Here is a 24,299-nt window from a genome sequence, read left to right on the forward strand (position 1 = left end):
TCTCCTGTATGCCACCACTTGAAAGAAAATGGGAAAAAAACAGTTACAGAATGAAGTAGATGAACAAACCTAACAAGCGCAGATGATGTTAGGTTTATATAGATAAGTGCTATCTAGATGAACATATAAACTGTAGTTCTAAGAAGCTCACACTTCAGCTTATACAATGCACATAATGATCTCTATCTTACAAGCCAATCTTACTCATTAGAGAACAACAGCGGATATGTAGGAATAGGAACCCATGCTCACAACTTCCCATGTAATGATATGAACAAGTCTGACACAAACATAAAAAGAAATTTTGTGCCTTTATTGGAATGGTGTTAGGCTTTAAATACACCAATTTTGATAACCTGATTATTTGGTTTTAATTAGAAATGACACTACAGAACTGCAATACTGGTCCAACAGTCTTGTCTTTTTTTTTTTTAAAGCAAGAGATAGAATGAAAATGCACCGAGTAATCAGAAAGCACTAGCAGGCATCAGTTAATCCAAGATACTAGCTTCTTAGTTCCAAAAGCACTCGCATCGTGTGGAACAGGATTTAGACTGGTCATGATTTTCAAGAATTAGTTGCATGAGTCTCCATGACTTCTCTTTAACTTACTTTAAAGATGATCACTGGTAATTTTTCTCTCAAATATTACAGTTTCTTTAATATTTTTCCTCAAAGTATAAAAAAAGTAAGAAATATAAACAAGCTCCTGCGTTGTACCCATTAAAGGGTACAACTGAAGCATTAGAGAGCTGACTATCTACACACCGTCAAATCCCATCAAATCTTGGATAATTCTTTAATATACAAAATATCAGGGCACAGAAAGAACTAAAACCCACTTTGTTTGTTACGCACAAGTTCAAATAATCTAAAGAAAAAACGTGATCATTTTGGCTTTCCACTACATCCGCATGTTCAGACACTTAAAGTAATCCTGTTTAATTGTGTTTGGTCTTTTTCTTATTGTCAAGGCATGTTTGTTATCTTAATACCAGCCATCAGACAAACGAGTGATCAGAAAAACTCCTCCCCACCTCCCTATCCCTGACCCCTGCAAGGTCAGCTTTAAGACATGACTCCAAACACTGGGTTGTGACGACAGATGCTAGGACCAATTTCTTCATAATCTTTTTTGGTATGGCATACTTGGTAGAATTCAGGCTGTAAAGAGGAAGATAAAAAGAAATAGTCAACAATACTGCAATTTACATAGCAAATGGGAAAAAGCACATACAGATGATTTGGAAGACCTAAAAGAAACACTATTTGTCACACAGTGAAACACCAGTGGCAAACAACATGTTCTACCACCAAACCAAAATGTACTATTTAAAATAAAGTAATTCAGCTTTCATTTGCTCTTTTAGATTTTCCAAATCTAATACAAAAGCTTTGAGGGAGAGAGTAGCGTTTCTTACCCAAAAGCTATCAGAAATCCCCCAACTGCATTTGATATGAACTAAAGGGGCGATGAGAAATCCAAAAACATACCCAGGCCTAAAACACTGTTTAGCTTTATAGCTAACTTACTGTGGAAGCCAGCATTGATCCTCCAAACCAAACAGCGTATCTTTGCATATGGTGTGTAATGACTTGTACATCAATTGGCTTAGGCTATAAAATAATAATAAAAAAGAATATATTAAAGTTTGCTTCTGTTAATTAAAAAAATCATTTAAAGGACTATATTCCAAGCTTACTAATCACAGATTAGTTTTTCTTAAATGCTTGATATGTAAACACACAATTATACTATCAGATTTTCATTTGTACAACCCAGACTAACAAATAAGTGGTAATTTATTAGCAAGAGCTATCTACTTTTCAGATATTTAAAGATATTTGCATTCATGCCACTTTTCTCAACAGCTCCACTACCCTCGTTCCTCTCAGATTGCCCACCTTCAATTTTCTGAATAATTTCCTTCAGGGAATAGCTATGCAATTGCAAGAATAGATCCGTACTACTTACCCCTTTCCAAAAAAGGCTTCAGAAACTTAATTTTTAAATTTCATGTAATTATTTTAACAAAGCATTAGTTGCAGATCAATCAAAATTTAGCTATGATCAATACACAGCTCTGCTTTTCTAACCTATAACGTAAAAGTGTATCTCACAGAGAACTGAAAATAAGTTAAGTTACTTGAGCTAAGGAACTCTTTACAACATACTTCAGAGTTGCCTCCATGACATATGAAGATGCACTTTTTTTTAAGTATTGTTTGAGCTTGTCTAGCTACATTACTACTTAAAAATAAGTGAGAAATAATTTAATTTTTTTTCTTTTAAGGTGAGAATTAATCTGCTAATGTCTTACGTATTCAGAGTCAACAAAAAAAATGCAAAAATTAGATCAGAGGTCAAAGTAGAATGCAGGTAAATCAAGAATCGTGCAGTTCGGTGCAAATGAAGTCATTTCACAGTACCATAGGATAATTTAGATGGGAACAGAACTCAATGCCTCTAGTTCAATCTCCTGGAGGTCTGAGGAAATTATTCAGAATTTTATCCAACCAAATCTTGAAAGGATGATGACTGCACAACCTCTCTGCTCAGCTTGTTCCAATACCCGATCATCCCCATGGAGATTTTTCTTACATCCAAGCTCAGACGCTGCTGTCCTTCACGTGGTCACCATGCAGCACTATCAAGGGCCTGGTTCCACCTAGATAACGTCCCCACAGAAACCAAGGGGGCTGCTGTTAGGACCCCACAAGGATTTGACTTCTCCAAATAAGCCAGTTCTTAGCTTTTCTTCACAGGGCAAATGCTCTAGTCCATTTGCTACCACTGCTACTAATGGCTTTGCACTGAGCCTGCACCACACCATTCAGTGTCTTTATGAAATACAAACCACTGAAGACAATTATTTGCATCTAATCAGTAACCACTACGCACAGAAAACAAATTGAAGAGTGGTCAACTGTTTTTACATAACAGGTTTAAGTCCCATCCTTTTATTAGGTGAGACCGATTCATATCGGTAACAGTGGATGGGCAGCACAAGTTCATACCTGTAGAAACAGTACTGTAGCTTCCTACAGTGTTATACAAATGGCCTCCAGTAACTGTCTGTAACTCTCTACAATATATCAATCTCTGAAAAGCCTGTAGGAGAACCTTAAATGAAGATGAGGAAATTTCAAACAAGACTGTCATTTCAGTATGTTATTTTTGCGTTTTCCAGGTAACAAGGGATAAGATGATGCTAGTTAAATGCATTGGCAACAACAACTAACCTTCAGTCTGCCACCACTAAGTTCTTCACTAAGTTTCAGTCTTGCATCAACTGTCCTCTTCAAGTCTCGCTGCAAACGGCGACCAAAGTCCCTGAACATGGTTGAACCTCCAGAGAGGACAATATTCTGTTTAAGGAAATAAAAAAAATAGAGTAATTAAAAAATTAACTGTAGGTCTCCACCTTTATCTACTCCATTTTTTTCTATTTTTTAACACAGTTAACTTAAAACAGGGTGAAAGCATACCTGTTAACACTTAAACATGACAGAATATGAATTCAAAGAGGCTGTGACATTAAAATTGACTATGCTTTAAAATCCATTTATATCTTAGCGTGTCTCACTTCTTTCACTTAGATTTGCACTTCCCTTTTTTCTTTCCTTTGCATATAACTTGAGTAATGAAATATCCCATTCTGAAAAAAGTAAATATAAAGCCTTCTGCGTGTTGGACTCGCTTCCAGAAAAAGTTTCTGCTTTTGAAATTGCTGTTTTTTTGTTGTTTTTTTTTTTTTAAACTGAGTTTCCAGTACATATTTCAATATAAACCACAATCCTTCTAAAACAAGTATTAAAAAACATTTTAGCTTCATACCTTATAGAGAGGACGTCTAACATCAATGGGACAATTCTGAATAACTTCATCTACTACTTCTGAGATTGGTTGTGTAAAGTCAGGATTAGCAAACTACAAGCAAAAAAAAAAAAACCAGTAAGTCAACATGCAGGACCATATACTGCAAAGAAAAAGGGGCTAAAAATAAAGAGGAGAAAAGAAAGAACCATCCCATTATACTAGGGATACAGTGAAAGTGAAAAAGCTAACTGGAATATATTCATTAGCTATATTTACTGCCATTTAGAAAAGTTTTGAAAGAACAATAAACCTAAACTATCTATTTTGCTAGCTATTCTCCTATACAGCTTTTGTTAACCACAACGGGTCAAAGAATACATGCCCTTCTCAGATGCTAAGCACTGAAGCAAAACACCCTAACATGACACAAAAGGTTTCACAGGAGAACACAGAGGAATTCAAGGAAAACAAAAACAAAGATTTATTCCCAGTTAATTTTTCCCTACACTGGAAAAAGAACTTACAATAACTAGTATCTATTTACCAACACAAATTTAGTTGGAATTACCACTTCAACAATTTACAAATACTATTTGTAGGATACCATCTAAAAACGCACCTAAAACAAAAGGTGAAGACAATTCAACTTACCTCAGGATGGAAGAAAATCTCTGGCCCCAGGAATCTCTCATAACCAACATCTATGGTAAATTCTTTCTTTGAGATAGCATTAATTCCAGTATATTGTTTAATCCACTTTGTACCATCTGTGTCATACTTGTTAAACTCTTTTACTAAGTCAGGGCAAACATAACTAAAACGTTCCTGAAAATTAAATATATCCAGTTATAAGTTTCTTTTTAAGTAGAGCAGAAAACATGGTATTAACTTTTTAAAGGTGTAGTGATTTGAACCTTTAAGAATAAGGACTTTGAAATTGGCAAATAATCTTCCTCAAAAACAGCTGAACTGACATTTACTGCATATAGTAATGGCTCTGCTACTAGAAATCATTTCTGTGCAGCACTGAAAGCAGCACATCTTGCTGGGTTAAATCACTTTTCTTCTATTTTTTCCTCTAAACTTCTATCACAATGAGAAATGAGGTCTAAATTATACTGAAGAATTGCCATAGAAACAATGTTAAAGCATACTTTAAGCTGAGTGTCTTTCAAAATAGCTTTGTACTGTAAAAAAACATATCAACATTCAGAAAGAATGAAAGAGTGATTACAGCTCTATACATTACACATCCCACCAAGAACATTTTCTACTAAGTATCACAATAATAAAGGGGAGGGACAAGTGAAGATTGAAATTCTAGGCCACAGTGCGTACAACCCAACAATACATCTTAAACGCAATATATTTAATGTTTAGACATTTTAATATTTAGAAACAGAGCAACAGTTACTTGGAAGGCAACGATTGAGAGAATTTATTTTTAAAAATGGGTATCAAACTCTACTCTCTAACAACCTGAACATTTACAATGTTCAAATTACCTTCACTGCTTTAGCTGTTTCCAAGGATTGTTCAGGAGGAATTCCTACTTCTCGTTCTCGCAGCAGCTGCTGAATGAAGTATGTTATATCTCGCCCTGCAATTGGAATGTGTTTGATACAGCTGCCAATCACGTATCCTTCAGCCTATAAATAAAAATGAAAGAAAGACATTGACAAGAATTCAACAAAGCTTAAAATGGAGGAAGAAAGAGTCTAAACACCAATTCACTACCTGTGATTGCAAAACTGAAGCATTTTAAGACCAGCTCTTAATTAGCGGAAGTGCACTTCTTCAGTTGCCTGATTTTACAGTGTTTTGCTTTGTGTTTGATTCCCAATTATTACAAGGTTAGGAGGAACAGAAAGGCCACTAGCATGTAAGGCAAACAGTAGCTATACTCACTATTCCTTGGCCTCCATTCTTTCTTTAAAACGAGGTTACTCTTACCAAAAAGATTAAAAGGTACCTTGTACTGTACAACATTTTAGAATAAATGATTTAACTCTACAGTCACAGCCATGTTACAATCCACAAGAAACAAAATAAATTTTCTGAAAGCAGAGAGAAAATGGATCATTTCAGCACATTAACTGAGATGGCTTAGAAAGTAAGGTTGGCACACGCTCATCCATCAGTCTACCCTTACAAGTCATACTCATACTGGGGGACAGTATCGGGGCATTTAAAATATCTGTTCTAAATGCAGAAACCAAAAATGTTAAAAAATAAAAAAAACAAGACATGAAACTGTTTTAAACAGCAATTTGCACTACTAAGTTCACTTAAAAATAGCTTAGCTAAACAAGGTTTGAAATCCCAACTGTTTTGTCAAGCCTTATTAAAAATATGCCATCTCAGCTGAACAGTCTGAACAAATAATTGCCGCTATATTCCACCACTGGTTAATAAGAAAATTCTACAATACAGCATGGTTTTGCTCACAACCAATGCTACTGTCTGGCATAACCAATAAAATAACACCTGAGGTTAGTGTGGCAGGATAAAGCTTTATATAGATTTTAGTCTGTAAAAATTGTAATCTAAATTCTTTTTTAAAAAAATGTTTATGATGCCTAGACATACATTTATCTCCTCAGTGAAAGAGGGGCAGAGGCATGTTAGCTGCCATTTGAAATAAAGAACGTTATTGAATGCTCCAATTTTAAGTATGCAGTTTTGTAAAACTAGATACATGCCCACTGTGAGAACAGCAATTTGACAGTTAAGAAACTGTAATTTTAAGTGTTAACTATTTAATAAAATATATGATCATACCAGTTTTTGCTTTTAAAAACAATATAAGGGAACAGATATTCAACATCAACTAACCTTAGATTTTTAGTCAGGTTGGAACTTCTGTTTTTGCTTGTATCACTGACGCACTAGTATACTACTAAACATTAAGCACAGATTGAGAAAAAAACTGTAAACAATGCTACATCTGCCTTTAAATATTTTGCATCATTTTCTAGCAAGACAAACCGGAAATACGATAACGCAGTAAAATTTCACTGATCGCTTAGCACGACCTTGCAAATCTTCATTTAGGAGAAATCACTGAAAGCCAATATGTCCTGACAAACTCAGGGTGCAGAAAAGTTCTTCCAAAAGTTTCTGCACTACCAAATAAACAAAAAAGCCCCACACCGACCACCCTGGCAATTATCTGACATTTTTGAAGAATCCTAGCTATACTTCGGTCTGCATGAATGAAGACTTCAGAGAAGCTGCAGGACAAACTGTTCTCCAGTTAAGTTGTTTCTATAGCTTTGATGTACACTTACCACAGGAATGACATGAGTGACACCATCGCCACTGTCTATGACTGTGCCGGTCAGCGTCCGTTCTCCTACTTGTCTTGACGTCCAAGATGCAGCTAAGGCAAGGACAGCCTTGTAAAAGAATACACATGAAAGATTCATCTTACTAAATGCATTGCAAATCCCACCTTCCACTACTGCTTCCAGCAATACCTGACCTGACATCGCTTTACAGACAACTAAGTTCAAATATAATTGCAAAATCTGGATTTTTAAAGTTGTATACACAGAAAATAACATACAATTTCCTTAACTAGGAAAGCAAGAAAATCTGAGTGTAAGAAGAAAACAGTACCATGCACAATACATTCCATTTATTATACAAACGTACTGGCAACAGAAAGGAAGATTTCCTGTGCTGTAAGCAAAGATGAATAAGACCATTGGAGCTTACTAGCATTCAGTCTACTTCTACAGACAAGCACCAGTTTTACAGGCTAAGGAGAGCATCACAACGTGACAGGGCCATAAAATCCATTATTTCCATTAGATGAGCATACAACTACTGCAATTTTTACCCAATCCAAATCTTCTTTGGCGTCTAAGCATTCTCTCAACAGTAGAAATAAAACTGAATTGCAAGCTGAATACGATAATTTGAGAGCAACATATTACAGAAGATCCAACACAAAGTTTTATGAAGGAACTGGGGTTAAAAATTCCATACTGAAGATGAAATAGTATTTGTCCACAAAACAGGAGGCAAAAAAGGACATTGTCAAAAGTGCGGTATTTCTTGCAGCTACTTTAGTATTATAGCTTGGTAAACAGAATGGGGAAAAAACAAATTCACAAGCCATCTTGCAAAGTAATCAGAGATCCTTCCCTGAAGGAATCAGGAAAGAACGATGGGTCTGAGTTTGCAGAGGGAAGAACCAAATAAAAACTTGAAGAATTGAGGGCATCTTTTAGTGAGCTCCTGCTAATCAGCATTCTAGGTATTTTTAAATGTTTTATTTTATTAAGTAGTACTTTCACCTTATCTCCAAGTTACAAATTTCCAGTGGAAATGTGATTCTGTGCTATTTCAGAAGTTATGAACAGAAGTCATCAAGAAGTATGTAATGCTCTTACTGAAGTCCAGTTGAACAAAATTAAGTGTCTCCTTACGCTAAAATACTTTAGTCTACCTACATGTAAACAAGAAAAACCTTTGTCTTAAATCCTGCTTACAAAAAAAGTTTCATTAGTCTGCTTCAGTATTTTTCTCCCCTATTGACAGAAATATCCTCTTAAAAGTTGCTAATGAAAAGAAGCTTGTGGTCATTTATGGCATAGAAGCTGATTTAATAACATGTGTACCCAAGAGTTTACAAACAAAAAAGGCTGCATAAATGAGTTTTTGCCTTCTGATGCTTTCTAAGCACGTTCAAATAAACATCCTTTTTGCTACCTCATATTAAGAGGGATATAGTTCCTGGCCCACTACCATAATTATCATGATTTTCGTTTATGATGCAGCAAGATTTTATACTGTCTAGAGCCCTTCTATACCCAGGCAGGAGGAACATATCTAGACAGACATCTAGCGGTGGAACTGGTGACCTAGACTACACTAGAAGTATTCCAAGCATCACTCATACAATTTTCTCAGTGAATTAGAGAACTGTAGCCCTAACGTTCAATAGCCCTGCTCTTACCTGAACAGCAATATATAGCCCTGGAACATTGAAAGATTCAAACATGATTTCAGCAGTATATTCTCTATTTTCTGGAGTATTTAATGGAGGCTCAGTCTGTGGGACAAAAAAGAAAATTTTACTTACTTTGAAATCAAACACTTCTTTCAAAAATCACCTGTAACTAAATTTTGAGAGATGAGCCATTCAACAACAATACCATGTAAAAATAGTAATGTGCAAATGGTCCTATTAAATGCCAATGGTGTAATGAAGAAAACCTAGAAACTCCCTTGACAATAATAGAATTTTTGCAAATCACACTGCAAAAGTACGATCTGAGTGAAAACAGATAAAACCTATGTGAGATACAAACATTAGGCTAATTACCGTTTAAGCATTCACATCAATAGTCCCTTCTGTGGCTTGGTTGGCTCATTTTAACTTCTCTTTCAAAAAGAAAGGACTATCAACCTAAACATGTCAATAGCTACATTTTACCACATGAAGTACAGCAATTAAGACAAAACAATTCGTTGAACAAATTTTTCTTCAAGAAGCAATCATTATAGAAGAAGAGTTTATACGATCAGCTGTAGAAACACACTTAACAGAGGAACTAGCAACAGTGTAAACTGCTATGAAAGCATACTGTAAGCTTCATAAAAGTACTATGCATACAATTAAGTCTCTCCTCTAAGAGAGCATTTTGAATAGTGGCACAGGGTGTTTCAGAAGAAGTATCTATCTTTTATTACATTAACCATGTAAGGGTAAAGACACCAAGGAGTTTGACTTAATGAATGTGATACAAGATGTCATAGAGACCAACAGCAACACCGGAAAGCCTAATTATTTATTCAGAGGAAAAAAAAGAGTAGCATGAGGGTTGGTAAAATAGTGGAAGAGGTGCCCAATTGGCACCGCAACCCTTGGAGATAGTCAAAGTTTGGCTGGACAGTCCTAAGCAACCAGCAACACCTGCTTCAAGGACACAGTTGTATTAGATGTCCTTTAACAAGGATGGCCAACACAGCCATTCCCAATTGCTCTATAAAATCCACGCAAACATATTGCTTCATTTTGATGGCTTTAAAGGAAATGCTAAGGAATAGCAGAGTCTTCAGAATAATATTTGATCCCAATTCAAATTTGATACACCCAAATGTGACAATCAATCCTTCTGAATTCCACAAAGAAAGGAGACGAAATTTTACTCTAGACACACCATACAGATGACATTTCTGTAAAAACAAAACTTGTAATTTCACCAAGTCGAAACACACAGGTACTTTTTTGCCTCAAATTTAAACATCATTATTGAACTTGGTGGATAAGTAATAAAAGAGGGAGGAGGCAGAGGTGTGTTGGGTAGAATTAAGAAGGGAAAAAATGTACTTCAGACAATGGCTTTTAACATCTTTAGAAAATTAAAGAACTTGGATGTGATAAACCAAGCCAGGAAAGTGTCACAGAAATTGTATTCACTTTAGTTTTCAAGGTAAGCATATTCATATTTAAGAATTATTCCATGAATCAGCATAGAATTATTATTAGTTGTATACTACTTCATAGTTTTACTTACCAAAAGAAAATAATGATCCTCAGGTTCTGCCCTTAGGTACTTAAAGATTACTTGCTCCATAAACCTCTCCATCAGGTCCCAGTCTTCAACTATACCATGGCGGATGGGCCACTGTTATAGAATAATACCAAAATTTAAATAATAATAATAATAATAATAATAATAATCTGTTTTCAACTGTGTTAGAAGCACATGATCTACATCTGAAAACCCTGCATAAGGTTTTCCTTGTCCCAACCTGACACCTATTCGAAATTCTGACCTTGAACAGTAAATACAACATATTAAGCATTTCTTATTAGCAGAGAACGACGGTACTAGGATGGTACAGAGGTTCCCACAGGCCAGCATCCTGACTCTGATGTGGCTTATAGAAGATACCAAGGAACCAGAAAGAATGTCCTGTCTCCCCTTACCACTCTCCCAGCTCCCCTTCACTTCAAAATAAACATGTATTCACTTCATTTTATTTTTTTCCAAAATTCCCAAAATCTCCCGAAGATCTGCAAAACTGATATAATACCAAACCTTATCTTCCATTAAAATAGTTAATAAGAAAATAAGATTAGCCATCCAAGAAACATTCATAAGCTATTTACCGTGTACATGATTTTCTTCTAAAGAACATTAGAAAATTAGTTTAAATGTCTCTAATACCTTGGTTGCATAAGTTGGTTTTTCTATTGCTTCATCCCCGATAAAGAAGTCTAAATCATCAACACCTTTCAAGACCCTCCTCTGTGCTTGATCCACCACTTTTGCTGATTCTTTGATAGCAATACCTTTAACAAAGAACATAAACAATGCTGTAGATTATACATCCCACACTTTGAAAGAAACAAGAGGAAACTCGACATTCAGAAATAGGAAAACACCAATTGCATTCATCCTTCAGTTCAGGCATAAACACAGAAAAATAAAACAAATAATTTGAATTCCTGTGACAGACAGAACTAGGTTTTATACAGTAACACAATACAGATCTAAATCAGATTTAATTGTTGGACACTCAACATGCAATCAGGGAGATAAAATACAAAAAGAATCAGTCAGGGTAACCCTAAAGATCTCATTTTATTCAACAAGTGGGCTAGTTTTCTCCACAGTCAGCTGTTAACACCCAAAAGAAAGGAATGCAGTGGTAGGAGTTGTGCAAAGAGCAAGACAGAAGACACATTACTATTATATAAATCAATATCCCATTTCACTTGCTCCAATTTGATTTCTGGACATATTATGAAAATGAGATACAGTACACACAAAAGGAACTGAAAAGCAACTTAAAAACACAAATGCAGAAATGCACAAAAAGGAAGGACAGGACATAAGACAGGAAAAAAAGTTGGAAGGAAATAAAAGAAATATTTTGAAAAGAAAAGAATAGGAATTTATATGGCTGTATCATGCATCTTCAGACACTTTAAAACAGATTTTCGAAGCCTTTAATTTCTTCCTTTTAATCCTACTCCTATCTTATCATTAAGAACAGGATGGAGAGTTTCACTTAAGACTATAAATCTCTCCCTTGCTTCAAGGAATAATTGGCAGAAGTTAAGAGCTTTTATCTTGGTAATTTATTCCTTCCAGGATAATTACTCATCATAAATAAAGAAAAAAATTAGAGAAATACTGGCTAAGGCTAAACACAGGATCCAGGAAAGATGGATCAGTGATGAGATATCACAGGAACACAGATGTTCCCTCCCCTCCTCTTTTGCATCAGCCCCCAGGCTACCAGGGTTACAGTGCCAGCAAAAAAACTTTTGTATTTTTTCAAGTCTTCCTGACTGCCTTTAAACACTAGCCTTTACACAAGTGAAAAAATTCATAGAAAATAACCTAAGTATTAATACCAAGCTCTGTTATTCAAAGGCTGTGAACCAAACACTTGCTCAAATACAGAATTATTTCGCTAATCCTCACCTTCAGCCAGGAAGTGCTGTTTGCTCAGAACCAAGAGAAATGTCATGAAAATAGCTGCTGCAGCCTCAAGGCCGCAGGGTAAGGGGCTGCACAGCCTCAGGGCTGGGAAAGGTACAGCACGCTAGGCTAAAGCGCCGCCAGCTCAGCAGTGGCCCCATCCTTCTCCCTTCTCTTCCCACAAACAGCAACAGAAGAGCTGCGCAGCCACAGAAACTAAGAAGTGTTGTGAAAGACTGAACAGAGTAAGGCAGAAGATATTTTGAGCTCTTCAAGAGGAAAACCGAATCATACCACAACTTCTGTAGCGGCTTACGGGAGGGGAGAGGAAGCAAAAGGCTGGAAGCCAAAAAGCAGAGAGGTAGGTAAGAAGCAGAAGCTGAAGTTGGGCGGAAGGAGATGTTGCAAGGCCAGCGCTTGCTGCAAGTGAACAGAAGCATCTTGCCAAATACTTTTCAGGTCAGCAACACAGCTTGCAGACTTTGGGGAAGTTTTGCTGTCCAGATGCGTGTTATCAGCACAACGTTTCAAGTGAGACGCCAGCACTTGCCACAGCAGTCAGAAGCTTTCGAGTCCAAGTGGCTGAACCCTGCTACAAGCCGCCAGCGAGACGAGAGCTCTCCACACACTGCTGGCGGTCGGTGTCAGAAACGGGGAAAAGGAAACAAGCAGAATCAAGAACTGCAGCCCAAACACACAAACGGGAACATTCATCTTGCTAAAACCAGAGCTCGGCTACCACGGCGCTGAAGATGGGCAGCGCTCCAGCAGTATCACAGGGCTTTGGCTTTGGTTTGCTTGGCACAAGAATAAGAGCTTTTAGGAAAAAAAAAAAATCAATTTTTCTGCTTAACCACTCCCATGGCCTTTTTTTTTTTTCTTTTAAATGCAAGTAAAAGGTCATCTAATATGTAAATTATCATAGATATTTTGAAACAAATCTGGAGAACTCCTGGGTTACAGAAATAAATTGACTCCTATCTTAATACACAGTACGAAAACAGGATTGAGTGAGTGAAAAAAAATCAAGCAATGATCAGCTGTATTTTAAAAGCAGACAGGGATGAGAACAGCAAACAAGTCTCTTCAAAGAATTAACCCAACATAATTTCATTTCACTTTTCACACAAGCATTTGTCATCTCTATGTAAGCAGAAGCCAGAATTAAGCCAAGACAACAATATAAAAGAGTGAGAAATAAAAATTTGTTAATCCTAGGAGTGAGTAAGATAAGCAGAAAGTGAACAAGGGAGAAGGAATGCTGCTCCAACCTGTTCCTCAGCAAGCTTTTTTTTTTTTTTTTTTTTTTTAAGAAACTTCGAATTGATAAAATGCAACAACAATTCCTGGAAATCAAAAGTAGAAACCAAAATATTTCTTAACTGTGAATATTATGAATAAATAAAGATACCAAAGTACCTTGAAAAGACCCACAGGTTTTTTTTAGTAAGATTTTACTTTGAAACTAACTGCTACCATAATCTGTTTTCAGTTTCAGCTGTAGGAGAATTTAGACTCAAGTGCCTTTTTTTTAAAATACATCCTATATAAAAAGCTATCAAGAAATCTCATATTCCTCTTCTCTTCTATTTTAAAAACATCCCTGTTGTATAAATTTCTCTGCTGAATGATCTGACAGCTGACTTCGTTTCAAGTGTCAGAATACCTCTTTGCTTTTGTAACAAGAAAGTAATTTTCAACTGAAATAAACCAAGTCTGAATATGCAGAAAAAAGTATGCAAACCCTGATTATATGAAATTAATAATTTGTCTATTTTTAAAATTAAACTTGGCTAGGAAGCAGAAAGAGCAATGTGAGTTTTTTTCATATAGATCAGTAAATCTAATGTTAAGATAAAGTTTGCATGTGAAAGATTAAATTAAAGTTATATTTTATATGCCAGAGTTAACCACATGATATTTGGAAAAACAAATGAATTGAGAAGTACCTATTAGAAGTCAATCTAGAAGAGATTGCAAGGATTCTCTCATGTATAAAAACAGGAGAACGCATTAAGCGATTTAATGCTAGCTTCCCATGAAAATGGCTTTCTGACGCACATTTTGTACCCCGAAAAAACAAACAAACAACAAAAAAACAGAGCCTGAACTACCAGAAGTTCTTTTCTACAGCGACTAAGCATTGTTACTTCCAGCTCTTTTCCTGTTGTATTTACAAGGAAAATTGGGTGTACTAATTACTCCTTTCTACCAGGATGCGATACTTGATTACTTTGGCCCCTGTGCACATGAACACTGACAAAACACCAAGTGGTGCAGAAGGTGAAGTATTTTGAAGGGAAGCTGACTGAGCTCCACTCTCCAGACAAAAGCCACATCCCTTCATGCGGCAGAAACATTTCAGAAGGCAAGGAGTGAATAAGTAAGCAGTTTTACATTTGAAAGCATGTATTTCTTAATTTAATGTTTTGCAAGTAAAATAAGTAGCACAAGCTGTAATACCGAAAAATACCTGGGAAGGGTAATATTTATTGGCTTTTCATTATTTTTTTTCTATTTACAATCACCTGAAGTTTTATCTAATCTATTAACTAACAGAAGAAGAACCTCCTGAAAAGCAAATATAGCCATGCTATTATTTAATATTTGAAGTTAATTTCTTGGAAATTGAAGCCATCGTAGTATGCTATTTTAATGAATTTATCTTTCTGAACTGAGCATCCAGAGCAAAAAAAGTCATGCAACCACTCTGTCATCAGGCACGTGTCTTTTCTATTTGCTTGGTTTTAACTGCCCTTTTACATAGCACATGCCCAGAACTTCAATGGATCATAGCAACTCTCACATCTAACAAATACTTACATGAGGGAATAATGAACTGTGGTTCAGTGTTACCGGCATATCCGAGCTTCGTATACCTATTAAAGCAAAAAAAAAAAAAAAAAAAAGCTTAGGTTATAGTATTTCTTGTAATAAATATTAAAGATGTATTAAAGATTTTTTTTTTTTTAAAAAGGGGAAAATTAGTCTTTTTTGATGTGGGAGGAGAGGTGTGTTCGTTAAAAAATACAAAGCCCTTTTAAAAGAGATGAACCAATGCCTCCTACTACAAAGGAAGTATTGTTGCTCATTTACACTCAAGTGAAATGGCACTACCAAGCACTAAGTAATTCAGTTTATCAATATTTAGGAGTAAAATTCAGAGTTGCGGCAGTTGTTCTTCCCCGCTCAGCAATCAGCAGGAATCCTATAGTGTATTTTCCATAATAAATGTTAGTGGTGGAAGCATTTTTGCAACTGCTAACCACAGAGGAAAAAATTCCCTTGGCCATGGGCTGCCAGCCAGACTTGAGGCAGGACTGACAACCGCAAGCCTCTCCTGCCACTCCTGCCATAGGTGCTACCAGTGACAGTGGTTTAACAAAAGTTAATGAATGGAAAATATTCTTAAGGTGTTTAATAAGACTAAGGAGAACAAGAGGAAGAGAACTACACACCTTTGCCCACCTGATTTCCAGAACATGCTACGGATATCACTCACCGTGATGAAATAAGAAATCTGACAAAGTTACCAAGGCGTTCATGGAAAAAAGTCAATGAAATCCACAGCAGCAAATCTATGCTGCTGCGAGAAGCGTTATGAAAGAACAGCACAGGCAAATCCTAATGTGTGTGAACCAACACACACACTGCATTTTGGGTTACAGCCTACAGCCCAGGTTAACACACACAGATCTAACAGAGACTGCATTTTCTCCATGCAGCCCCACAGCTGCCCCAAGTGCCCTAGCACCAGCAGCAGGAGCTGGAGGCCCTGCAGCAGCAACGCCACAACTTTCAGCGGTGCCATACAAACCTGGCACACCTTAGGCACCACGAGGCAGCGCTAACTTTAATAACCCATAAATCCGTGTCGACAATACAGCAAAATGCCAGGCAACGCATACAGTAACAGGCTAGAGGAGTGTTTTGCTGCGATGCTGATGACACAGTGGCTCCCGGGCTGCTCACGTGTTCACCACCACCTACACAACTCCTGCTGCTGACATCAACTGGGCACGTTAGCACTGGGCCAGAAGTGTTATCCTAATGAAAAGGAAGATAAGTTTCCCTTTAACTAAGAGCTTAGCACAGGACCTCATCTAAAACCAAAAATGCTTTGCAAGAGTGTTTTAAAAGCTATAAAGCCCATCCTGTCTATAACCCACTGCAACAGAGGTAACCGTGCAGAAATCTTGACTTCATATTGATCAGCTGCAATGTTTACTGAAGAAAAAAGGCTAAATAAAATACTTAGCGGAAGAGAAAAGAAGTTAAACACCAGAAAGAAATGTACACTTCACGCAGAGACCAGCATTATATACTGTAACTCAGGACAGGCAACTCAGATTCTGCAGACTCAAGTTATGTGAAAAGTTTTGCTTTTTTCCCTTAGATATCTAGTTCCTAAGAAATCTCAAGTAAGAATCCCACAAGTTGATGCCTCTATAACCAGCTAATGCAGAACACAGCTTTCAGTTCCAAATGAAAATTAATTATAAACCCAGCAAATATTGACTCACTCTCTCCACCTTCCCATGCAAATCAGAAGCTGTGGCACGTAGGATTTTAAAGCCGAACCTACAGAGGAACTTTGGACCCTGACAGCTACATAAGCCACTAGATCAGAAGTGCCTTCTCAAGCAATAGTCCAGCTTAGCTTTCTCTAAGTGACACATTTGAAAGAAAACAGAAGTTAAACTGTTGCAGGTAACATGCTGTTTAGTTGCTTGTGGTGTTGGAAACTGCCCGGTATGCAGGCATCCAGCGGACAGGAAGAAAACCAGCCAAATGAAAGACGTATTTTAAATAAAAAGACTGTATTCAGACATAAAATCAGCATATCTAAAAATACTATGGCCTACTCAGCAGAGAAAAGTCTCCTGACTCATGGAAAAAAAGCCCAGTTTTCAGGTTTCTGAAAGAGGACAAAGAAAAACCCACGTGGCTTCTGGTGTCGGAAGATTAAAGCCTTAAAGCAGCTCTCCAACGTGGTCTGCGATGCAATGCTTCGTATTTCTAGTATATCCAAGCTTCCCAGCCAGGCTCTGCTCCGCATGGGGAGTACCAGCATGCCCAGCTGTGGGGCGGGGAAATAACCCACCCTCCTCACCTCCTGCAGCTTCCCCTGGCACCATCCCACAGCCTGCGCCTGGGGCTGCAGGGGACTGAGTGGCGGACTTCCTTTTCCTAGCCAAGAGGCAAAAGACGCTCTTGAATGAAACCAGTTTCACACTCTGTTTAAGTTAAAACTATAAAAGTTAATGCAAAACTGCAGTTCTCCAAGCGTACAGTCTAATAAAAGCTTTTTTAATGACTGACTTTTACAAAGAGTACTGTTCAGATTGGTGAGTTCTGTTCTACCAGCCACTTGAAGTAAATTGCTCAAATCTTCTGAAAAAAACGATACCTTGGGCAAGCTGGATTTTCCAAGTCTCTGATTTCCACAGAGCAATTCACACAGAGCAGAGCGTGCCTGACTAATGGATGATTCACGGGGGAATGAGGCACGCCCTGCCTTATTCAGGGTAGCAATCCAGTGTCTTCTGGCACTCCTGAAAAACCTCCTGACATTAAGATATCACAAGGCAGCACCAATGCTGGATCGCACTTCCCCTGTAAACCATGGCTTCGTTTGCTTGCTGCACGCACTGAGAGGTGACAGGAATGACATCCGTGGAAAAGGCAAGCACACATCACTTGACGAGACACGAACTCAGCTTTCCCACACCGAATTTGAGGCACTTGGCAGTAAAAGAGCAAAGCGCGGTACAGACAAGGACAAACATTAGCTGCACGGACTTCTATTGAAAGCTGCAAGACAGAACTGATTCACAAGACCCCAAAGGTGGAAACCTGCACTCAGCCTCCATCCCGCAGATGACCTTCAGCTACCTGACGTGTTTCTGCAGCCCTATTAGCTCGCTTAAGGAAAAAGGAGAAAAAAAGATTAAAAGATGTCGGATAATGACATTCAGGCTGCCTTTAGAAGATGAACTACAAAATACCCAACCCCAGTCCAGAAAGCCATGTGGACACGTGCGCATACAGACACCACCCCCCCATACAGCCCATCCACGTGCACGTACGCTGCTCTGACATTCCCCAGGGACTTCCCTGCTACTCCTCCAGAAGCCCGGCGGGGCCTCACGCAGCACCCGCTGGCCTGGGCAGATGCTGTGACAACACAAACGTGCCATTGGGGGGGACATTCAGAAGCTACTGGCAGTTCCTTCTCACTTGACCCTACTCATCTACACCTTAACCATCAAAGCAGGAGCATCGCTCGGGTCCCACCCACCTCAAACTCACACCCTGAAATTAAGAAGTAGTTCTGCGCTACTCCGCATGAGAGATTTCCGCAAGGACAGCCGAAAGGCTCTTCACAAAGCTCTCAACTGCACTAATGGGATTTCTTCTGTGTACTCTCTCACCTAGAATGGATGTTTCTAAGGCTAGGACATGAAAGCAGTAAGTTCACTGGAAGGTTACTTGCATATCAGTCACGCAGACGATTTTAGAGCTAAGAGGAAACAGCACTTAGAGCAAGAACTTCTAATGAGCATGTCATTAAAAACCTCCATCTGCAAACCACAAACCCTGACCACGTGCCTTTCCTCCATTTCTCTTCTGTCCACAATGAGTGCCATTCTGCTTATATTCACCCAAATTACACACCCAAATTCTAACACAACTGCAATTTTAGCAGAAGCCTGAGGAATAGGGGGACAGCTGTTTCTCGGATAACACATTTAACTACCGAGAAACAGATGAGAAATGGGGTGGCCCCATACAAGCTGAACCCTACACCTTCCGCTGCCAGAGCTGTGCAAAGACACAAGGAGTTTGCCAAGCGCGAGCAGAGCGGAGGCACGGGTAGAGTTCCGATCCCTGCTGCAAAGGCTGCTGAAGTATTTTATTCTGTGACAGTAGAGATATGGATACCTCAAAGACATCACACATTGCTTCCTGCAAGAAACTGAATTTTGCAAGTTACACTGCCAATGGGAGTCAAAACGATCGCGTGCTCCCAAGTGCACTTTCTCAATTAAAATCCGACCTAACAAACTTCTCCCAGGACCCCACAGAAGTAAACTCTCCATGCATGCTACCTGAACACCAGCAAGGAGCATTTTAATATCTGCACACCAATCTGCTGGCTGAAATAAGCTTTGTTTATGCAGATATCCTCCATCGTAGCTTGACACACTTCGCTGCGTAACTAATTTTTACAGAAAAATAGATAAAACAACTGCACAAAACAGTGCTTTCCTTTCATATTCCAACTTATTAGGTTCCAGGCATTACTGATTTTCACATTTACATTAGCATTATTAAGTAAGTGGCATCATTATGAATGGCTCAAGATGTATAAAAAAAAAAAAAAAGGTTATGTTGTGATTTCATAGTTTCACAGCAGGCCCCTGTTGAAGTATGCAGGATAGCACAGATGCCACTTCAGGTCCCCGAAGTGCGTAAATCCTTTCTTGCAGGTGTGCACACAACAGCAAAATTCTCTTCTGGCAAAATTACCCTCATTCTAGGAAAAGAGTAATTACATGAGCAGGTTGAAGAAGGCACTACAGAAAAGCTGAGAACGTGACCCAGTTCTATGGGACATACAGGCAGGCATGTGCTAAAATATTCCAAAGGGCATGAAATACATCAAGTGACAAAAACGGCAATTTTTTTTTAACCAGAAAGGAAAGGGATCCCACCCATCAGCCTCCAACTCCTTACAGACAGTCTGTCCATGCCACCAGATAAGCTGCTGTTGGAGAAAAACACAAGGGGTCCCACTTCACTTGAGCGGCGAGACTGCACAACCTCAAAAAATAGAGTAAAAAAAACTAGAGAAGTAACAAACTTCAAAGGGAATGATATCCTTTCCTGTTTTAACTGGTGAATTCTGCACTGACATAATTTATAAGACAGATATGGAGGTTTTACTGTCTCATATCTTTTGATAACAAAACTGCCTTAAAAAGAAGTGGAAAACTTTTCCAACATGGATAAACCCATAGCTTTTAGATGTGGAGCCTCACCTGACTGAAAAGCCTGAACAAGCCGTTACATTTTTATTTGCTGTTTTTCTTCATTCAGACTTCTCAAAAAAACAGATGAGACTGGAGAGAGAAAAAAAAACACCTAGGGAACATTTGCTTCTTAAATTTCCCATAAAGAGAAATAATGGGAAATTGATGGTGAAACAGAGGAAATCTATCCCGCCCCCTTAAAAAGAGGTCCCATGCTCCAGCAGGTGTAAATTGCTTAAGCAGCAGCAGATCATCAGAAGCCCCTGAAGGAACTGATTATATTAGGAAAATGGGGCTTCCTTTAATGAATTAGTTTACTAACTCTTTTCAGATGTCCTTGATAAAACACAAGATAACAGAAGACTTTGGAATGAGTCATGCCCTTCATATTATTTTATATCTTTAGCTAATACGGATCATCTTTCACACATCATTAGTTTGTTTTGTTTTGTTTTTTAAATAGCAGCTGCTTAGATGAAAAGTTTTTAAAACACCCGTTGATCAAAAACGTTTCAAGCACTCAACATTGAAAGCCAAAGAGTTAGCTCTACAAATGGAAAAAGCACACAGGATTAGAAATGCTCTTAGATCCTGGTTAGTACATAAAGGAGACGCATCAAGTGATGGTAAAAGTACTCTCAAGTACATACGGGACCCCTGGGCACCAGAGATGGATTTGGCAGTTTGCAACCTTGGCCTTGGAATTAACAGCATTAGCAAGTATTTGAAGCCATTTCCTTACTTCTCAGGTGGAATATTGCATCAAGGCACTTGAAGAAAAAAGTCACCTTGACAACTGATACTTCTTTGCCATATGCTGTAACCGACACAGTAAAACAGAACAGAAGCAGATTGAAGTGGTATGCAATTTGAAAGGTAATGTCAAAAATTAAAGAAGCGCAATGTCAAAAGCAGCTTGAAATAAATGTTTGTTAGAAGCGTTTCTGTTTCCTGAAAAGGAAAAAAAACCCTAAGAAAGGTTTACATCTTTTAAAGTATCTGAATAAAGAATCTTCGACAAAAACACAGCTCTGCTTTTTCTTAGCAGCTACACCTGCAACTCAAAGTACACATACCATTGCAATGCTCACCAGTAAAATCTAGCTTAAAGCACAATAAAAACTGCCAAGTCATGGCCGCAAATGGACAGAAGCCTGCAGGTGCGTAAGAGGAGCGCAGGCAGCAGCAGGCACTACAGAATACTCACAATAAGGTCAGCTGCATTTGAAAACTGGCACCTGGAGAATCTTATTAACAGCGGCCTGGGGAGAAGACAAAAGCTCAAGAAGCTCAAAGCTACCACATTGCACAGCTCCTATTTTCCTAACGTTTGGGCAGAATTTTCCTAATGCTTGGGCAGAGCAGAAGAGAATCTACATTCAAGATTGCTCTATGTTTACTTGCATCTTCAATTTAAATTAAAAAACCCAACAGCACTGAGAGCTCGACTCTAAAAGTTCTCCCCTCCTGAAGTCACCAGGAAGATAAGGCGCATTTATTAGCGAGAGACCTTAGGTTACGAGTGAGTCATGAGCAGCATACCTGAAAGCCACCCCTGTTTAAATGTCTAAGGCTAACAAAATCCAAGGTCAGGCACTCCGATGTTAATAACATCTAAACTTGTAGTCCTAGTCAATTTTATTTCTATTTGTAAAATCCCTTTCAGATATTTAATGCTGACATGTCCTTTAGCACAGAACGGAGTTAGCTTTGCTTTGAATACATTTTCCTCAAAGTCAGAGAGGCAAATGGCCTTGGATATTATCTTTGCATAATGAAAGCAGTTTGTGTTGGCAAAAGCAGAATGCTCTCTTTTTCCTCGCTGCTTCCTTCGAGACTTTTATATTAAATCATTTTAACAAGCATTTTAACAGTGCCTCTGTGTTACACCACACCCCCACAATACCAACCTATACAGATTTCTTTTTAATTTATATTTAATTTGCTCTCTGAGCACTTGCTATAGAGTCTGACTCCTCCATGTAGGATGTCCAAGTAAGAGGAAACAATACCCCAAGTCCGGAAGTCATCATGACTGATTCCTTACACTGTAAATTACTTTTTATGAGAGGGAGATTAACTTGGCAACTTTCTACACCCTTTGTCCAAAATAAGCTGAACACCACGCAGACGTACTGAAAGAAAAGAATAGATTAGTATACCTAATATTTGACAGCCGAAACAAAAGGGGACCAATTTAATCAACAAAGACACGATTTCCCAGCAAACAAAACCTCACGCTGGGGATGCTGGTGACCAACACACCACAGCAGCAGGCTCATGGATATGGGACTGGCAAAACCTTCGAGCCGTGATCCAGATGGAGCCACAGCTTGCATAAACCTGAGTGAACTTGATGTTTTTTTCCCAAGCAAACGCAATGCATTAGCTAAGCGTAGAGAGTTACTCCAAATTAAAAGAGAGAAGATCACTTCTGCTTGCTATTGGCACTACAGCTGTACCTGAGAGCTGCAGCCCTGAACGGACAGCTGCGTGCTGTCACCCCAGCTGCAGCGGTGATATCTCAGCAGAGGGCAAGATGAGCCCAGAAGGACTGGCAAACCATGGAGAGGAGACCAGGAGCCCTGCTGGCAGCTCACGCTTACCACCTGCCCAGTACTGGCCACCTCTCAGCAGGTGGATGAGCGCTTTCTGAAAAGGATACGCTTGTATAAAATTACCAGTTTACATACTTACCTTGTCACACCACACTTCTATTAAAAGATGACTTCAAATTAGAAAGAGTTGCTTGTAGAAAAATGTGCCCTACTAAGCTGGGGCTGAAAATCTATCACTGAATGTTGGTGTAATAAAAGAAGATCTCATTTAGCAAGTCATATTGTGAGAGTTCTTGCAGGCGATAAACAGCACGAGAAATCTAAGGCAAGTCATGACAGAAAAGCAGATTTTGAAAAATTGATGAGATACTGCATCAACTAAATTATTACAACTTGGATTCATTCACTGACAGCAGGGCACCATCAAAACAGAGCGGACAGCCTCCTGCCTGCATCTTGTTCTCTACAGACTGATCACAACATAACACATCCAGCGCACAGCTGCGGACACTGGCAGTGACCACAAGAGAATTATGCAGAGAAAAACGATATCTAGATTTACCTATTTTTTCCACATCTAGGCTTAAAAATGCAAAGTCACGCTCAGGTCAAAAAGAAGAGGGAGGGAAAAAAAAAGACTGACATTGTCACCTACAGAAAGCCAGTGGATGAAACGATGAACTTGTTCAACTTGGATATAAGCCTCCTTGGCAACTCATTCCTTTGCAGAAAGTTAAGGCGACATCAGCAGTAGCACTTGGAAAGGACAGATGCTTCATTTTGATGGTTAAAATAACCCTGATATGGGCACTTCTAAGTCTGCATTCAAACTGGTATTTTTAAGGACCTACCCAAGGATCTATTAGGTCTGCACACCTACGTATACTTTAGTTCAACGATTAAAAAAATGAAGTTGTAAAGATTCCTTTTTCTAAGCAAAGCAGGAAGGAGGTCAGGATTTCATTGGGAACCAACTATGACCTTGGTTATTTTACCTTTAGATTTATGATTTTCTCCTTAAAGTCTTTAAATGAAGAACGCCCAAAATTAAAAAGAAGTTTTGTTGGAAATTGAAGCCTTTTTGCATTTTTTTCCAAAGAAAGTCAGCAACGATGAAACATTGAAACTTTTACACTGCATGAACTAAACGAGAAACTTTGCAGCTGGTCTTGTGCCTATGAAATAATAGGGAAGATGGATTGCTACTCAGGAACTAGTACAGCATTTCTGAATTCATTGAATCTGTATTTTCAACTAATTTAGATGCTCAAACATGCATCACAGACACGCAATCAACATCCTTCCTGGGCAAAGCATTCACACCAGGTAATAATAAGCAACCAAGAAGGGAGCAGAGAGCCTGCTCTGTGCCACCCACACCTTCCCCAAAGCCGCTGCCACCGCCAGGGCCGTGCTCTGCTCTCAATTGCTGCGC

The 24,299-nt window shown here is 38.4% G+C and overlaps 1 protein-coding gene across 1 annotated transcript in view; it reads right to left on the minus strand.

Moving 5' to 3' along the window:
* Positions 1-292: 292 nt before the first annotated feature.
* ACTR3 (actin related protein 3) overlaps positions 293-24,299 on the minus strand; it is a 29,825-nt gene continuing 5,818 nt past the window's right edge. Inside the window, exons 2-12 of the mRNA XM_035556137.1 lie at positions 15,094-15,149; positions 11,008-11,132; positions 10,351-10,461; positions 8,787-8,882; positions 7,111-7,218; positions 5,326-5,469; positions 4,472-4,645; positions 3,839-3,931; positions 3,244-3,369; positions 1,534-1,617; positions 293-1,164 (exon numbers count right to left, since the gene is read on the minus strand). Coding sequence (XP_035412030.1) covers positions 1,069-1,164; positions 1,534-1,617; positions 3,244-3,369; positions 3,839-3,931; positions 4,472-4,645; positions 5,326-5,469; positions 7,111-7,218; positions 8,787-8,882; positions 10,351-10,461; positions 11,008-11,132; positions 15,094-15,149 — 1,213 coding nt within the window. The 3' untranslated portion in view covers positions 293-1,068. The remainder of the gene's footprint in view (positions 1,165-1,533; positions 1,618-3,243; positions 3,370-3,838; positions 3,932-4,471; positions 4,646-5,325; positions 5,470-7,110; positions 7,219-8,786; positions 8,883-10,350; positions 10,462-11,007; positions 11,133-15,093; positions 15,150-24,299) is intronic.

Source organism: Cygnus atratus, chromosome 6 (genome assembly GCF_013377495.2).
Source record: "Cygnus atratus isolate AKBS03 ecotype Queensland, Australia chromosome 6, CAtr_DNAZoo_HiC_assembly, whole genome shotgun sequence".
Taxonomy (NCBI): Eukaryota; Metazoa; Chordata; class Aves; order Anseriformes; family Anatidae; genus Cygnus; species Cygnus atratus.